Source organism: Sphaerodactylus townsendi, linkage group LG09 (assembly GCF_021028975.2).
Source record: "Sphaerodactylus townsendi isolate TG3544 linkage group LG09, MPM_Stown_v2.3, whole genome shotgun sequence".
Taxonomy (NCBI): Eukaryota; Metazoa; Chordata; class Lepidosauria; order Squamata; family Sphaerodactylidae; genus Sphaerodactylus; species Sphaerodactylus townsendi.
In genome coordinates, this window is record NC_059433.1 from 88,112,840 (window position 1) to 88,127,974 (window position 15,135).

The 15,135-nt window shown below is 43.8% G+C and overlaps 1 protein-coding gene across 1 annotated transcript; it reads left to right on the forward strand.

The window, feature by feature from the left end:
- The first annotated feature begins 636 nt into the window (after positions 1-636).
- On the forward strand, positions 637-10,741 carry LOC125439271 (cytochrome b-c1 complex subunit 7). The gene is made up of 4 exons (XM_048508296.1): positions 637-748; positions 3,258-3,329; positions 8,883-9,049; positions 10,103-10,741. The coding sequence occupies exons 1-4, from the start codon at positions 730-732 to the stop codon at positions 10,178-10,180; spliced, it is 336 nt and encodes a 111-aa protein (XP_048364253.1). The 5' UTR covers positions 637-729; the 3' UTR covers positions 10,181-10,741.
- The last annotated feature ends 4,394 nt before the right edge of the window (positions 10,742-15,135 follow it).

Sequence of the window (15,135 nt, forward strand, 5' to 3'; positions counted from 1 at the left end):
TACTATGAACAGACATATCTAATATGCAAAAGTAGTAACACAGCATTAGGCCTTTTGAAGTAGGTAACACACTGAGCAATTGTAAGGTGGTTTCAACCCTTTTTCAGTCTGGAACTACACATTTCAGAATATCCAAATCACATTCCCTTCCCTCACCACTGCCTGGCTTTGTAGAACGGATGTTCCCCTCCACATGCGAGTTGCCAACCTCCAGGTGGTGCCTGGAGATCTGTAAATACATCTGATTTTCAGGCGACATTAGTATTCCCGGAGAAAATGGCTCTTTTGAAGGCGGACTGTACGGCATTAAACCCTGCTCTCAAACTCCACCTCCAAAATGTTCAGGGATTTCCCAACCTGGAGCTGTCAATCCTACGACTGCATGTTTTATAAATCCCGCCCAGGTCGTTCCGTGCGGTAAATGGTTTCTGGCTTCTATTTTATCTTGGCGCGAATTGGGATGGGGGAGGGAGCGACATTTTCAAGCAAAACGATACTGAAATTCTGACGATCCCCGTCACCTCGACCTCACAAGCGAAATAGTTTTAAAGAGCGGGGAAGTGAAACAGGAAGTCCCGCCCTCAGACCCGAGAGCTTTCAGTCTTCCTACAAGACTCTCAGCAAGGCGTGTCTTGACGGAGAAAAAAATATCACGTGACAGAAATATGGTGTCCGCGCGACGTCTGATTTACCCATAAGGCATCGCGCGCTTGTTTCTCCGAGGTCAAGATGGCGGCGAGGGCACCTGGTAAGTAGTTGGTGGTGACCGTTGTCGGGGTTGCTGGCTGAGGTCATCGGGTGGAGACGATTCAACAGGTCTTCCCCAGGGAGAAGGAGAATGGAGGAGAAGGGGCGATGGGGGAAGTGTGGTGGAAGCCGCGGTTTGTTAAAGGGGCTGTTGACGTGCTGCCTAATAGCAGGAGTCGCCGTGGTAAGGGTTGCGCTGAATACGTTTTGTTAGCCTCCAAGATGTCACTCGACTCCTGTTGAACTATTTTAATTTAATCTCATGAAGGGAGCTTCGACTGTCCAAAGCTTAATAATCCAAAAATCTTTTTGGTCTCTTAAATGTTGCTTGTTTCGAATCCGGCTCTTTTATTGTAAACCACCATTCCTATTTCTGAAACTGCTTAATTTTATCTATCTGGAACCTCCGCACAGCATTCCCTATTGGAGGAGGAGGAGGGAATTCTCGCTGGTTGAATTCTGGACAAGTGGTCATTTTAGGCTGCTGTGCCCAAATTAGGGAAAGAACCTTGTAGCACCTTAAATATTAGTAAAAGTGTTGTGGTATAATTTGTGTGTGTGCCAGAACTACTTTTTAAGAAGAATGCTCTAAAAATAGTCTTTAGAGTGCAGCAAGGCATTTTGGATGTTGTTGCTAATCCCCAATTAAGACTGATAACTCCCGCCTGTCCTTTATAGTGAGGCTTCTGTTCATGGTATTTTTGTTACTTTTGTAGTGTTAAGCAAATTGAACTTTTTCTTGTGGTGCCTGCATCTAAACTGGTTTTACTGTTTCCAATCCCACGAGTCTCCTGGCACAATGTAAGTTGCACACCCAAAGACTTTGCCATCTAGATAAACAAAGCAGTGGTCCACTGCATGCCCACTTGGGAATAACACACCCTAAACTCGGTAGGGCTGTCTTGAAGTCAGTAGGCATAATAGGCATTAAATTCTGACGATCCCCGTGACCTCTACCTTGCAAGCAAGGTAGTCATGAACTGAATTTTGAATTATGCTTTGCAAACATAAAGCATTCTTTAGGAGCTTGATTATATCCAGCTTGCTTCCCTTAAACAAAGCTGGGTAGGGAAACAAACTGCAGACAGATCCCTGGGATAGCATTGCATGAAAGCTCTCTCAGCCTTCAGTGCCCGAATCCATCTTGCCAAATCTCTTTCCCAAATGCCAATATACATTAAGTGAATGTATTTCTGTTCCTCAGACAAATTCTGGAAAAGGTTTTTGTTTCCACCTGCTGAAATGAAAGAGGGTTTGGTAGAAGCCAAAAGAAATCTGTTTGTTGTTTCTCAGGCTTCTTCTAGAAAAATAGGGTTCTGCCTGGAAAGGACAGTTGACAGCCTAAGTGGCTATGGAGCAGCCCAAGTAGATTTCTTTCATGTCTGCTGCTGCATAACTGTCTCCTATACAGTGTTTCTGACACATTTGGATGTTTCATTTTTAATATTATCCATATTGGGTGCTTTCTTATGGATTAAAACTAAAGTGGTTATTTTGATTAATGTTTTTCCTTCTTACAGGTAGTGCTTTTAGTGATCTTGTGTTCCTTTCCTGTTGTAGCAATGAGACTTGTCACTGTATTTTCCAAGCTTTTAAAGCCTCTGGTTAGATTATATTTTATTCATTAGAAATGTCACCTTTTATTTCAAAAGTATAAACCTAAATAGTTATGAACATAAGAACAAGCCTGATGGATTAGATCACAGCATCTAGTCCAGCACTCTGCTATTTGCAGTGGTCCACCAGATGCCTTTGGGAGCTCACATGCAGGATGTGAAAGCAATGGCCTTCTGCTGCTGTTGTACCTGGGCACCTGGTCTGCTAAGGCATTTGCAATCTCAGATCAATGAGGATCAAGATTGGTAGCCAAAGATCGACTTCTCCTCCCTAAATCTATCCAAGCCCCTTTTACAGCTATCCAGGTGAGTGGCCATCACCACCTCCTGTGGCAACATATTCCAAACACCAATCACGTGTTGCTTGAAGAAATGTTTCCTTTTATTAGTCCTGATTCTTCCCCCCAGCATTTTCAATGTATGTCCCCTGCTTTTAGTATTGTGAGAAAGAGAGAAAAATTTCTGTCGACATTTTCTACCCCATGCATAATTTTATAACTTCATCATATCCCCCCTCAGACATCTCCTCTCCAAACTAAAGAGTTCCAAACGCTGCAGCCTCTCCTAATAAGGAAGGTGCTCCAGTCCTTCAATCATCCTCATTGTCCTTCTCTGCACTTTTTCTATTTCTTTGATATCCTTTTTGAGATGTGGTGACCATCAAGTGGCATTCATCAAAATGCTTTATACACTGACCCAGTTAGATGATCTTATGAACTAGGTTTAATAAAAACATATTGATCCTATTGATACTTTTACATTCAGTTAGATGTACTGAATGTCTATATAGGTGAAAGGAAACACATATTAAAATATGTATAGATTTGGCTGGATAAATGTTTTTACCAGGTCTTGTTCTGCTCTTGAACTAACAGTGGCGATTGTTCCTTTCAGCTGCAACCGGTGGGCGTCTGCTTGAAAGATTTCGCAAATGGTATTACAATGCGGCTGGATTCAATAAGCTTGGTAGGTGTCTACATTGTACAGATAAGCTAGTGAATAGTTGAGAAAACCCTGTAGAAAAATGGCGCCTGCCAGTTGAATGTGTCATTGTGAAATTCCAAGCACGTGTTGATATAATAAACTTTAATCATATTGTCATTATCCTTTTATAGGTCTTGTGAATGTTGATTTCCATTGTGTGTGTTTTTCCTGCTCTTTATGTTGTTGAAGCCATAAAGGTAGAAATATAAGGTGTGAACTAGTCAAAATTAAGCAATTCCAAGTCCAGCTGAAGAAGTTTGAGCAAGTATATTGATGAATAGCTCAGTTGTTTTACCCTTGAGTCAGACTAAAAATTCTCCTTTGTTTGGTTAGCTATGTTGAATAAGAATTGTTTCAATGTAGCCAAACAGGGAAGCTATACAGAAGCTTTTAGGAAAAGGAATTGCCAGTTGGTGGCCTGCAGTAAATTTGTTCATCCTCTGAAACCATTCATCTGCCCTCCCATGCATTTGTTGTACCAAGTCTTGACCAAAATGTAGCAATAAAAGCCTCAAATGTTCATGTAACAAAACCACTTGTTTTCAGCAGTTGTGGAATAGACACATCCCACATGCCAATGTTTATGTCGTTTCCTGGTCCTGCCTCCTTGGACATTCCATAACTTGTACCACTGGATTGTGCTAACTTTATTATAGAGTCTGACTACTCCAGAGAAGTTGTTTGTAAAAGGCACTTACAAGCTTTACTCCAAGGCACTTACAAGCACTTACTTACTTACTTACTTACTTACTTACTTATTAGTTCCACTTTTATACCGCCCTCCCCCAAAGGGCTCAGGGCGGTTTACATCACAATAAAAAGCGGATAACAAAACAAAATACTAAAATTCATATCAGTTAAAAGCTACTAAATACTAAATACTAAAATTCATATCAGTTAAAAGCAGCGCTCCTAATTCATAGTCAGTTAAAACAGATGGCGTTTAGCCATTAACTCCTCAACTCCCCTGAGAGGGGAACAGCGGATCTTAGTTGTTAATGGGCACCTATCAGCAGCCGGCCTCCCCAAAGGCCCGGCGGAATAACTCAGTCTTACAGGCCCTGCGGAACTCATGTAGATCCCACAGGGCCCGGACAGTTGGAGGAAGAGCATTCCACTAGGCAGGGGCCAGGGCCGTAAAAGCCCTGGCCCTGGTGGAGGCCAGCCGCATCATAGAGGGGGCGGGGATCTCCAGTAAATTGGCCTCTGCCGAGCGCAGAGACCAACGTGGGACATATGGGGCCAGACGGTCCCTGAGGTACGAGGGTCCCAGACCGCGTAAGGCCTTAAAGGTTAACACCAATACCTTGAAGACGATTGAGATTCAACTGGGAGCCAGTGCAGACTGTGCAACACGGGCGTGATGTGATCTCTAGAGGCACCGCCGATGAGCAAACGAGCCATACATGCTGGACCAGTTTCAATTTCCGGATCAACCTCAAGGGTAGGCCCGCGTAGAGCGAGTTGCAATAGTCTAATCTGGAGGTGACCGTTGCATGAATCACTGTGGCCAGATCCGCCTGGGAGAGGAAGGGGGCCAGCCGCCGGGCCTGGCGAAGATGGAAAAACACAACCCGGGTTACATGGGCCACCTGGGTCTCCATAGAAAGAGACGAATCCAGGTGGACCCCCAGGCTGCGAACCGAGGGGGCCGGTGCCAATGAGACCCCCTCCCACACCGGCGGCTGGAAACCCTCCGCCCCCCGGCGACCTAGCCAAAGGATTTCCGTCTTTGCTGGATTCAGCTTTAACCTGCTCTGCGTCAACCAACCAGCAACTGCCTCCAAACAATGCTGTAGAGCTGCAGGGGCGGCGTCTGCTCCCCCCTCCATCGACAGAATGAGCTGGGTATCATCAGCATACTGATGGCACTCCAGCCCAAAGCTCCGTACCAGCTGAGCAAGGGGTCGCATATAGATGTTAAATAACAGCGGGGACAATATCTCTCCCTGAGGCACACCGCAATGAAGCGGGCACCTCCGGGAAACTTGGTCCCCGCACCACACTTGCTGACTCCGGTCCCGGAGAAACGAGGCAATCCATTGAAGGACAGTACCCCACTTACAAGCTTTAGGAGCAGCAGTGGCATAGTGGTTAAGAGCAGGTGCATTCTAATCTGGAGGAACTGGGTTTGATTCCCCGCTCTGCTGCTTGAGCTGTGGAGGCTTATCTGGGGAATTCAGATTAGCCTGTGCACTCCCACACACACCAGCTGGGTGACCTTGGGCTAGTCACAGCTTTTCGGAGCTCTCTCAGCCCCACCCACCTCACAGAGTGTTTGTTGTGAGGGGGGAAGGGCAAAGAGATTGTAAGCCCCTTTGAGTCTCCTCCAGGAGAGAAGGGGGGATATAAATCCAAACTCTTCTTCCTCTTCCTCCTCCTCCTCCTCCTCCTCCATTCGTAGCACTTGGCAAATATCTGGCCATTCCTGCTGTAACTTGCCAAAAACAAGCACAGGTATGGGTAGCTGGGCAAGTGAGCTTTAGGAGACTTATTTTGCAGAGTTGGTGTTAAGATAAATTCCAGCTTAAATGCTTATGATGGAGAGATGTCATATGAAGGTGTATTCCAGTATTTATGATTTTTCTAATGTATATGCTTTAGAACTAAACTATTAACCAAAATAATTAAGAGGGTAAGGCTGGACACCTAAAAACCTGCCCAAATGTATGGTGAAATTAGTGGTCTGGCAGTCAAGGAAAACAACATAGGAAAGTTCAGGGAAAAAGGTTTTTTTACTTCTTTTGTAGGTGTTCATTTAATTTTTCAGTGGAAAATCTAGGGAGCACTGAAAAATAATTCTGTTATTTTGTTTACAGAGACTAAAATATATTTTTTCAGGCAGGGTTTTACTCACTCGAAATGGACGTTTTGGAATAAATGAAATGCTTGCAGCTTTCTGTTGCTTTGACATAGGTTGTATTTGCAATTTTGCTCATGGAGATGGGCAGCCCAATACAGATCCCTGGAGTGGCCAGGGACTGCAGTGCTGCCCTGCCACCTCCAGAGGGCTTTTCAGTGCCACAGGGAGGCAAAATACAGAAAAACCTCCCTGCCAATGAAAAGGCTTCCATTGGGTTCAGCGGGCTTACTCCACTCAAAAGGGTGACACAAGTCCATGGCCCGAACCACCGCATTCCTGGAGGCAATGCCAGGGTGGAAGCTGACTAACATTGGCTCCACCCCCAACCACACCTTCAGAACACCTTCATTATGCTGATGACAGCACTTGGATTCTAATGTGCTCCTCTGCCAGGATAAGTGACCCAGGGAGGGCATTTCCACTGGTGTAAGGCCCCACTGCCTCCACAACTCTGTTTAGTCCTCCCAGTCCCCCCTCTGGATTGGGCTAATAGGCATTCATACTTTTCCTAAATAAAATAATACTGTTTTATTAGCTGTCATATTTTATGATGAAGCAACAAAATAGGTTTAGGTTTTCATAAGGGAGTTAGTTTGCTTATTTTTCTATTTTTTTAATCGCTCCCCCTTTTTCACATAGCTTTAAAATTTATGTCAGTTTTACCTTTCTTCTATTTAAAATGCTTCATAATGCATTTATTTTGTAGAGAGGTGTACTCAATATAGTTGCTAAAATGTCCTTGCATGGTTTTTGTGTGTTGACATTTTGCTACAGAATACAAAATGTCAAATGTCATATTTATGACTCCTTTCACTGTGTAGGCCTGTGCTGGTAAAGAGCCTCTGGGCCAGAGACGACTAGCAGACAGCAGATGTTTAGAAATCCTTTTGCTCCTAGCTGCCAGTAATTTTCCTGTGAAACCAAGGCTTATGGGGAATGCATTGGATGAGCTGCCATTACTTTGAGAGGTATTCTAATGAGTGAACCGTGCTAACTAAGGAGACAGAAAGAGCACTGAAGATTGTACTTCAATTGCAAGACCTTTGGCAAACCTTGGAGCCTGTCAGATGGGAGCCAGCCCTACTGGTGATGGGTGACTATCAATTACCGAAAGGACAGATGAGACAGAGCTAAAGTGGGAAGAGTTCAGCACTTTCTTCCTAAGAGCTGATTCACATTAAGAGAAAAAGAGCGGAAACCACAGCTCCTCATTGGCTGAGTTGGGCCCTGAACATTAATCAAGAGCTGCCCTAGTTCTTTGGCCTGGTAGGAAAGGGAAACTGCTCCTATGACAGTGAGGCAAGAATTAAAAAATTCCCTCTACCATCTTTGTGGGAAGACACCTGTCCTCTGAAGAGACCAGTTGTGGCACCTTGGATTGCATGTAAGGTCTAGAGCAGGGGTCTGCAACCTGCGGCTCTCCAGATGTTCATGGACTACAAATCCCATCAGCCCCTGCCAGCATGGCCAATTGGCTGGTGGGATTTGTAGTCCATGAACATCTGGAGAGCCGCAGGTTGCCGACCCCTGGTCTAGAGTTTTCAGAAGAACTCAGTAGGCTGTGACTTGTGAAGGGTGGATCATGAGTAGGAGCTTCCCATTCTGTAGGAATAAAACTTGGGCTGGTTGTGATTGAGCCATTTTGACATTTTTCTTGGATAGTGGAGTATTCTTTTCATTGTTTTCTGAGTATAACCCTTAGATTACGGAATTTGACCATTGGGGCAAAAAGGGGTTACAACTGTTTATGCAGGGCTAATTACCTATCCCTTAATTCTTTTATATCCTTCCTGAAAGGATCTCAGGGCAATGGTCGAGGTTCTTTCAACACTCCTGTAATATAGGTTAGACTTGGAATACAGCTGATTGAGGTTGCCCAGTAAGCTATGGATGGAGGAGCCAGGGTGGAGTCCCAGAAGTGTTTGCTTGGAGATAAGGATGCCTTTGGATATGCATTTAAGTCTACGCACATAATTTTTTGTCGTGGGCTTCTATAGACGCTGTTCCAACATTTATGCTTCCAGGCTCTTCTCTAGTGCAGCAGCTTGTACAGTATATGACATAAATTGAAGTGCTCTAAATCAGCTTGTACAGTATATGACATAAATTGAAGTGCTCTAAATCAGGGTTTGACAAAACCAAGTCATCATAACTCTTAGCAATATCATCTTGGCACCTAGTATTTTCCGCAAGGATTTCTTTTACAGTATCTGTCAGCAATTCTCAGAGGACGTACCAAGTGCTGGATTCAACTCAGACCTTCTTTCGGATGTAACATCAAGTATTTTTTAGTATGGCATAAAAATAAATGTGCCTAAATATCTTGTCATTGCTTGTTTTGTATGGACAGTTAACTTCACAGAATTCTGCGATGGTGATTGTCCTTAGCTTGTTTCAGTGATGACTCTTGCATTTATTTATATTCTACTACTATTTACTTAAATGCTGTAATAAAATTATGAGAAAATGAAGCAAGTAGGCCTAGGATTTGTGGCACTGATAAGTAGAAAATTTGTCCATTAAAATATGAAACCCTAAAGGCTGAAAAATGAGTTTGTCTCCTAAAACCAAAGAAAACTTGTCCAAGCTTGATCCAAAAGTATAACTTTCCCCAACTTTGCTGAAGTTTGACTAGTAGTTTGGTTACTGTGAGAAGCATCTCACTCTTACAGGTCTTATGAGGGATGATACGTTGTACGAGGATGAAGATGTGAAGGAAGCACTAAAGAGGCTGCCCGAAGATATGTATTACGAAAGATTGTTTCGCATCAAGAGAGCGATAGACTTGACCATGAGGCAACAAATCCTTCCCAAAGAACAGTGGGTTAAATATGAAGAGGTATGAGATGATTGATACATAGTTTGAAAAAAAATTAAAGCTACAAAAATTAAAGCCAAGTGTTTTATGCTTACCTAACCTTTTCTAGCCAATAAAGGCACTGAATGGTATAAAAGCAGAATTCCATTTATCATGCCTGGGCACAGAGCTCAAACTTCTCTGATGATCATTGAAAACCATAGATAAACACAATGCTCATGGTCCAAGACTGGTGATAGAAATGTGTGTAATGTACCTTTTCTGCAGCAGACAAATAACTGGAAATGCATTGTGCCATTGAGTTAGGGCAAGAAGCGAGCTTGTATGGCGTATAGCTGTCCTAGCTGCATCTGCTACTCACAGTAGGCTATTGGGTGTATGGTTGCAACATCCTGTCCAACAAAACTATTTTCTTGCACAGTTCCCTCTGGTGTAGTGATTAAGAGTGACGGACTCTAATCTGGAGAACTGGGCTTGATTCCCCACCCCTCTATATGAGTGGCAGACTCTAATCTGGTGAACCAGATTTGTTTCCCTGCTCCTACACATGAAGACTGCTGGGTGACTTTGGGCTAGTCACAGTTATATAAGGGAATCCTCAAGAGGCAGATCTCTGTATTTTCATCAGTCGCTTGCCCAAATACACAGAACTCCAGGCAGTCCTGTGCCATAGAAAGGTACTGACAGAACAAATACATACAAGAGTGCAAAGCAACATTCTGTGTCTGTTCAGTGGTCGTCTTCAATTTGTTTATTAATGATTTCAGGAACTAAATAGTGTCAGAAAACTTACAACCTGATAAGATTGGTTGTTTGGCTGGAATTACTGATAAGAGGATCACACAAATGTGTCAAAGATAGTTTTGATAATGCTGTGGTAGGAAGAAATGATGTAGCTCAACTGGTGAATTCTGAGTTAAGTATTTGACCTTGGATACCAGTGTTTTCTGTTTAAAACTGAACAGTCTTTGATGTGAAGGCTCCATGCCATGTTGCTGCCAGTGCTGCTCTTAAACAAACCAAAAAAAAAGCACTTTCATTCCAGTTCAGCTTCTTTTCCCCCCCTCTTTCCAGGATAAATATTATCTGGAGCCGTACCTGAAAGAAGTCATTCGAGAAAGACGCGAGAAGGAGGAGTGGGCAAAGAAATAACAGATTTGTAACTCTTTTGTGCAAACTCTTCCCTAAAGTTCTACCGAGGTCTATTGAAAAATCTGGGTGCCGAGAAATCCCTCCTAATGTTATAATTGCTGGAGATTTTGTCCATCCAACTGAAACATTACTAAACCAGCTTGGAATCCTTTCTCCTAAGTTGCAAGGAATTGGTTCAAGTATTTTTCAACTACATTGCATGCTAGCAGGGTAATCTGTGATCTTTGTTCCAGCTGTTTGAGTAATTATTTTGTCATAATACAGCTGTTTCCTGCAGCTGGGAAGGTAGATAGCAACAGAATTTGCTGTTTTTGTTCCTGCTCTTTGGGCTTGCTTTTTTCAAACAAGGGATATCCACCTGCACTGTGACTGTGCACATCCATCATCACTTCTTGTCTCTGGAGATGGGAATGCAGGCACAAGCTTCAGCATTCAGCAGCAGCCCTAGACGGGTTATGTAACCCATCATGTCTACCCAAACAAATGGAATGGTACATTAATAAACCCTTTTGGAATGTTTGTGTTTCCTGCCAGTCTTTCAATAAAAATTGCCTCATTTAACCTAAATTAGTCACTCGGACTTATTTGCTACATGACTAAAACTCTATAGTCCCAGGTATACTTGGGTGTAATGTCTCATGGCAAACGAGAGGACCTATTTCTGAGATTAAAGGTTTTTAATTGTGTTGTAAACGTTAAAACATGGTCTCTAAAGGGCAGCTTTCTTATAGGAAATTGTGGTGTTACATAGTGAAATTCTGTATCTACAGTCTACATGTAAATGTTTGTGTCCTTTTCCCCCACTTCTTGCTTACATGAACAAAATCAGAACCTGTCCTCAGCTGCTTGTAGCACCTAAATGAGCACGGGGAGCAGAATGTAGTCATTGAGTTGTAGGTTACCCTGGAGCCCGAAGATCTACCCCAGGGCAAGAGAAATAGGTCTCCCCTTCTTGGGTTATATTGGAATCTGGCAGTTCAAAAGGACAAGCTTCTTGTGCTTCTGTTTCCCCTGCTCTTCCATAACACTTCTGAGAACTGAGGAGGCTTACTCAGTGTGATTATTGAACCTTCACAAGGGCCACATCAATGAGAAGAGGGGTGTGCAGTTCATAAGTTGGCTATAAATAGATGTAACACCTGGTGCAAGTTTTCATCATGTTAAAAAAAGTGCCCAAATAGGTCTTCCATGAAGAAAAGTATGCATGATATGGCTAAAATATGGTAATTGTCATAATTCAGAATGCAGAGTAACTGGTTCAGAAGGCAACGTTTCAAGAGTTAATGGGACTGTGACCTGCCTTCTGTTGGCAAAATCAGAACTTGGAGAAAAATATGGTTGTCTTGGCCCGCAGGTAAGGGCATCCATATACTATCCAACATGATCCAAAGTACTGTGTGCTATAAAGGAGAGATCTAGTGTATTGCAGAAAGGTACTGGCCTAGCAAATGCACAAGAGCGCAAAATGGAAAAGTTGTGCTCCCCAAACAAATTGTCTAGAGCAGTGATGGCGAACCTATGGCATGGGTGCCAGTGGTGGCACTCGAAACCCTCTCTGTGGGCATGCGCACACAGAGTTCGTCATGGGGGGGTGGAAAATCACCCCCCCACACACACATCTAGGCTGGCCTGGGCCACTGAGCACAACGTGCGTGCACTGTGGAGAGCAGGGAAGACTCGGGGGGCAGGTCTGGTGCCTGTGCTCCGGGTGGCAGCTGCCCAGGGGGGGGGTGTGTGTGTGCAGAGGAGGCAGAGATGCTAGAGAGGCACAGAGTGGTGTGCGCAGGACTTGCTGCAGGCTAGAGCAGGCTGGCCCCTGCTCAAGCGGGTGGGGCGGAGGAAGAGGGAGCCAACCAGTTTTTTCTAAACTGAAACCTCAGCATTCAGGTTAAATTGCCGGGTTGGCACTGTGCAATAAATAAGTGGGGTTTGGGTTGCAATTTGGGCACTCGGTCTCAAAAAGGTTCCCCATCACTGGTCTAGAGGTCCTTCTTTGATTTTTGCCTCTCTTTTTTTGCAACTTGTTGTTTTTTGGTGTTGTGCATTTACTCTTCCAGGACTTTTCTGGGCTCAGCTTACTGCTCCTTGTTCCCAAGAGTGAGATTTGAGTCCAGTCTTCGAGGCCAGCGAGATTTTCAGAGCATAACAGGCCTGAACAACTTTTTTTCCAGTGATTTTTGGGTTTGGCTTTAAAAGATCTGAAATTTTTCAGGTTTTAATGCTGAACCCAAAAAATTCAAATCCCGGGCAGTTGAATGCAAGTATCGGCTGAGCCGGCCCCTGCCTTCAGCTGTGTGGGGTCTCCTCCCTGCTTGCAAAGTGAGAACCAGCTTCATAAGTGGGAAAGGAGGGTTTCCTTAAGAGATCGGGGTTCCCAATCTGAGCAGGTAGCCCTACTGGCCCCCTCCCCACTTGCAAAGCCAGAGTCAGTTTTACAAGTGGGGGGGGGGGGGGGGAGGGCTGCCTGCAGCATTGGAAATCTCCAGGCCCTACAAGCAGCTAAGAAAGTTAAAATAGAGTCGGGAGCAGATTTGGATTTACTGAATTATGTGTCTTAGAGTCTGAACTTTTTAGAATGGAGATTTGACTCTTGAAAACTGATGCTTTGAAAATCTTGTTGGTCTCCAAGGTGTTGGAGGACTCCAGTTCAGCTTTTGGACTGCAGACCAACATGGCTACCCGCCAATTTTGAATTCTAAAACAATTCACAAATAATGCTGTCTAGCAGAAGGCTCAAACAGAACATCTTTGCAAGAAAATACTGGAGAGGAGTGGGTGGGAGCTGTTGTCTTCCCAAATATCAGAATACAGTAGCCCAGTGCAGTTGTTCTAGGTGGGTGAATCTGTATGTGACATCAGCAGCAGCTGACTTGGCTCACAATCAGTTCCTCACAGTTGCTGGGCAGCAGGGAGAGAATTAGCTAAAATCTCCCTGAAACTGCTTTGTTCCAGCTGTGTTTGTGTGGCTTATTTTAAGACTGGGGAATTTGGGGAAGAGATGTTCATACTCCCTACTTGTCGTTTGCTTTAAATATCCCCTTTGCCTTATATTTTGCTGCAGTCACGTATAATGTAGTCCTGCCTTGACTGTTCAGAAAAATCTGGAATTTGAGGGGCTCTAAAGTTGCTCTTAAGTAACATCTTGGTATCTAGCATACATACGGCATATTACAGCTTTTATCCATAGCTAGGAAGACTGAAGAAAACCATCTTAGACTGAAGGAAAATCTCTACCAGTGTTGGCTATAGTGTGTCAGTCATTTATTATATTCACCTGTAGGTGCTGCTCATAAATGTAAACTATTAATTGAATCCAATGGAGTGATTCAATTATTGGATGTAATAAACTAAAGATGATGTCAATGGATGAACATCTAAATCCAGATCAATATGGATTGCATGGGGAGTGCAGGGAGGCTGAGACAAATAGCAAAAGGGGCACGGGGCAAGGTTACATAATCACAGTGCGATCCTTTTCTTCACCCCCACAGTCAGCCATTCAGACTCCCTTCCCAGCCAAGCTTGGTGGTAGAAATGTGTCCTGTTGGAAGAAAGATGCCTGGCGTGACACGGGAGAGCTAAACCTTACCCATAAATGCATCTTCATTGTACCTTTTTTTTAGCCCATATGATTGGGGGCAAATATAGTTTTCAACACATTTGCCACTGCTGTTGAGTTTGGCCTTCGTAATAGAAGCACTTGTTAGAAAGCAGCAAGCTACTTTTTCTTGAGGCTTCATCAGGTGAATTTCCTCTAGTTGAATGTGTGTAGCCCTCCCTGTTTGTCTCCTCAGAGTAAATTTTCAGCCTTTCCACTACTGGAAGTAATACTGAGCTTTAACTCCTTGTTCTGGGGTCAGCGCCTGCTAACAAGGATGTGGAGAAGTTGTGGCCAATTAACCTTGATTTGCAAGTTTGCTAATCAACCATATTGCTGTGCAAATTACTCTGTTACCGAACTATAAGTGCATCCATCACTGGAAATGAAATTCTACTGAGGATCATGTTTGCCAAGGTTCTGAAGTCATATTCATTGTTGGAATGGGGTTTTTCCCCCCATCTCTTCTCAAATAAGAGTCTATCTGAGAAATTCAGTCCCCATTAGAATTTTCAGCAAAGAACCAGTGCCTAAATCATTTTTTCATGTGGAAATGAAAAGAGAGAATCGAGAGAATCTACCTAATAGCCATTACTTTGCCTCCTGGCTTATGCTTGTATGAATGCTGGATGGAGTTTCTGGGGAAACGGCTTGTCTTGTGCCTCTGGAACTGGTTTCTCTTGAGACCAAGTTTTAGTTTTGAAAATCTCTTTGACGGCCAGATGAAAGAATTGCAAACGTTGCTGTGGGATAGCTTGGCCCAACAGCCTAAATATTCTGTATACCTGTTTGATTGTGTAATGTTTCCTGTCTTCCCACTGTTGATAACTACACAGAAAGCAGTGGATGCAGTGGTTAGACGCAGTGGTGGAGAACCTTTGGCACTCCAGATGTTATGGACTACAATTCCCATCTGCCCCTTGCAGCATGGCCAATAGGCCTGATGGAACTGATGGGAATTGTAGTCCATAACATGTGGAGTGCCAAAGGTTCGCCACCACGGGTTAGAGTATCAGGCTAGGTCTGTGGAAGGCTGGCTTCAAGTTCTCTGCTCAAGAAGTCGCTTGATGATCTTGGGCGAGATGATCTCATGGAGGTATTGGGGCGGGGGGGTCTACAGTAGAAGGGGGGAGGACAGTACACATGGCACCCTAAGCTATATACCCTACACGGATAGCTGTATACGTAACTAGTTTACCCAGGAGTCAACTAGCACCTCAAAAACCCAAATTTATCTCAACATCAGCTTTTTTGAATCAGGACTCACTTTTGATACATGAATGGTTTATCTCAGAGGTAGGGAACCTTTAACACTCAAAGAGCCATTTGGACCCGTTTTCCACGGGAAAATAAAACA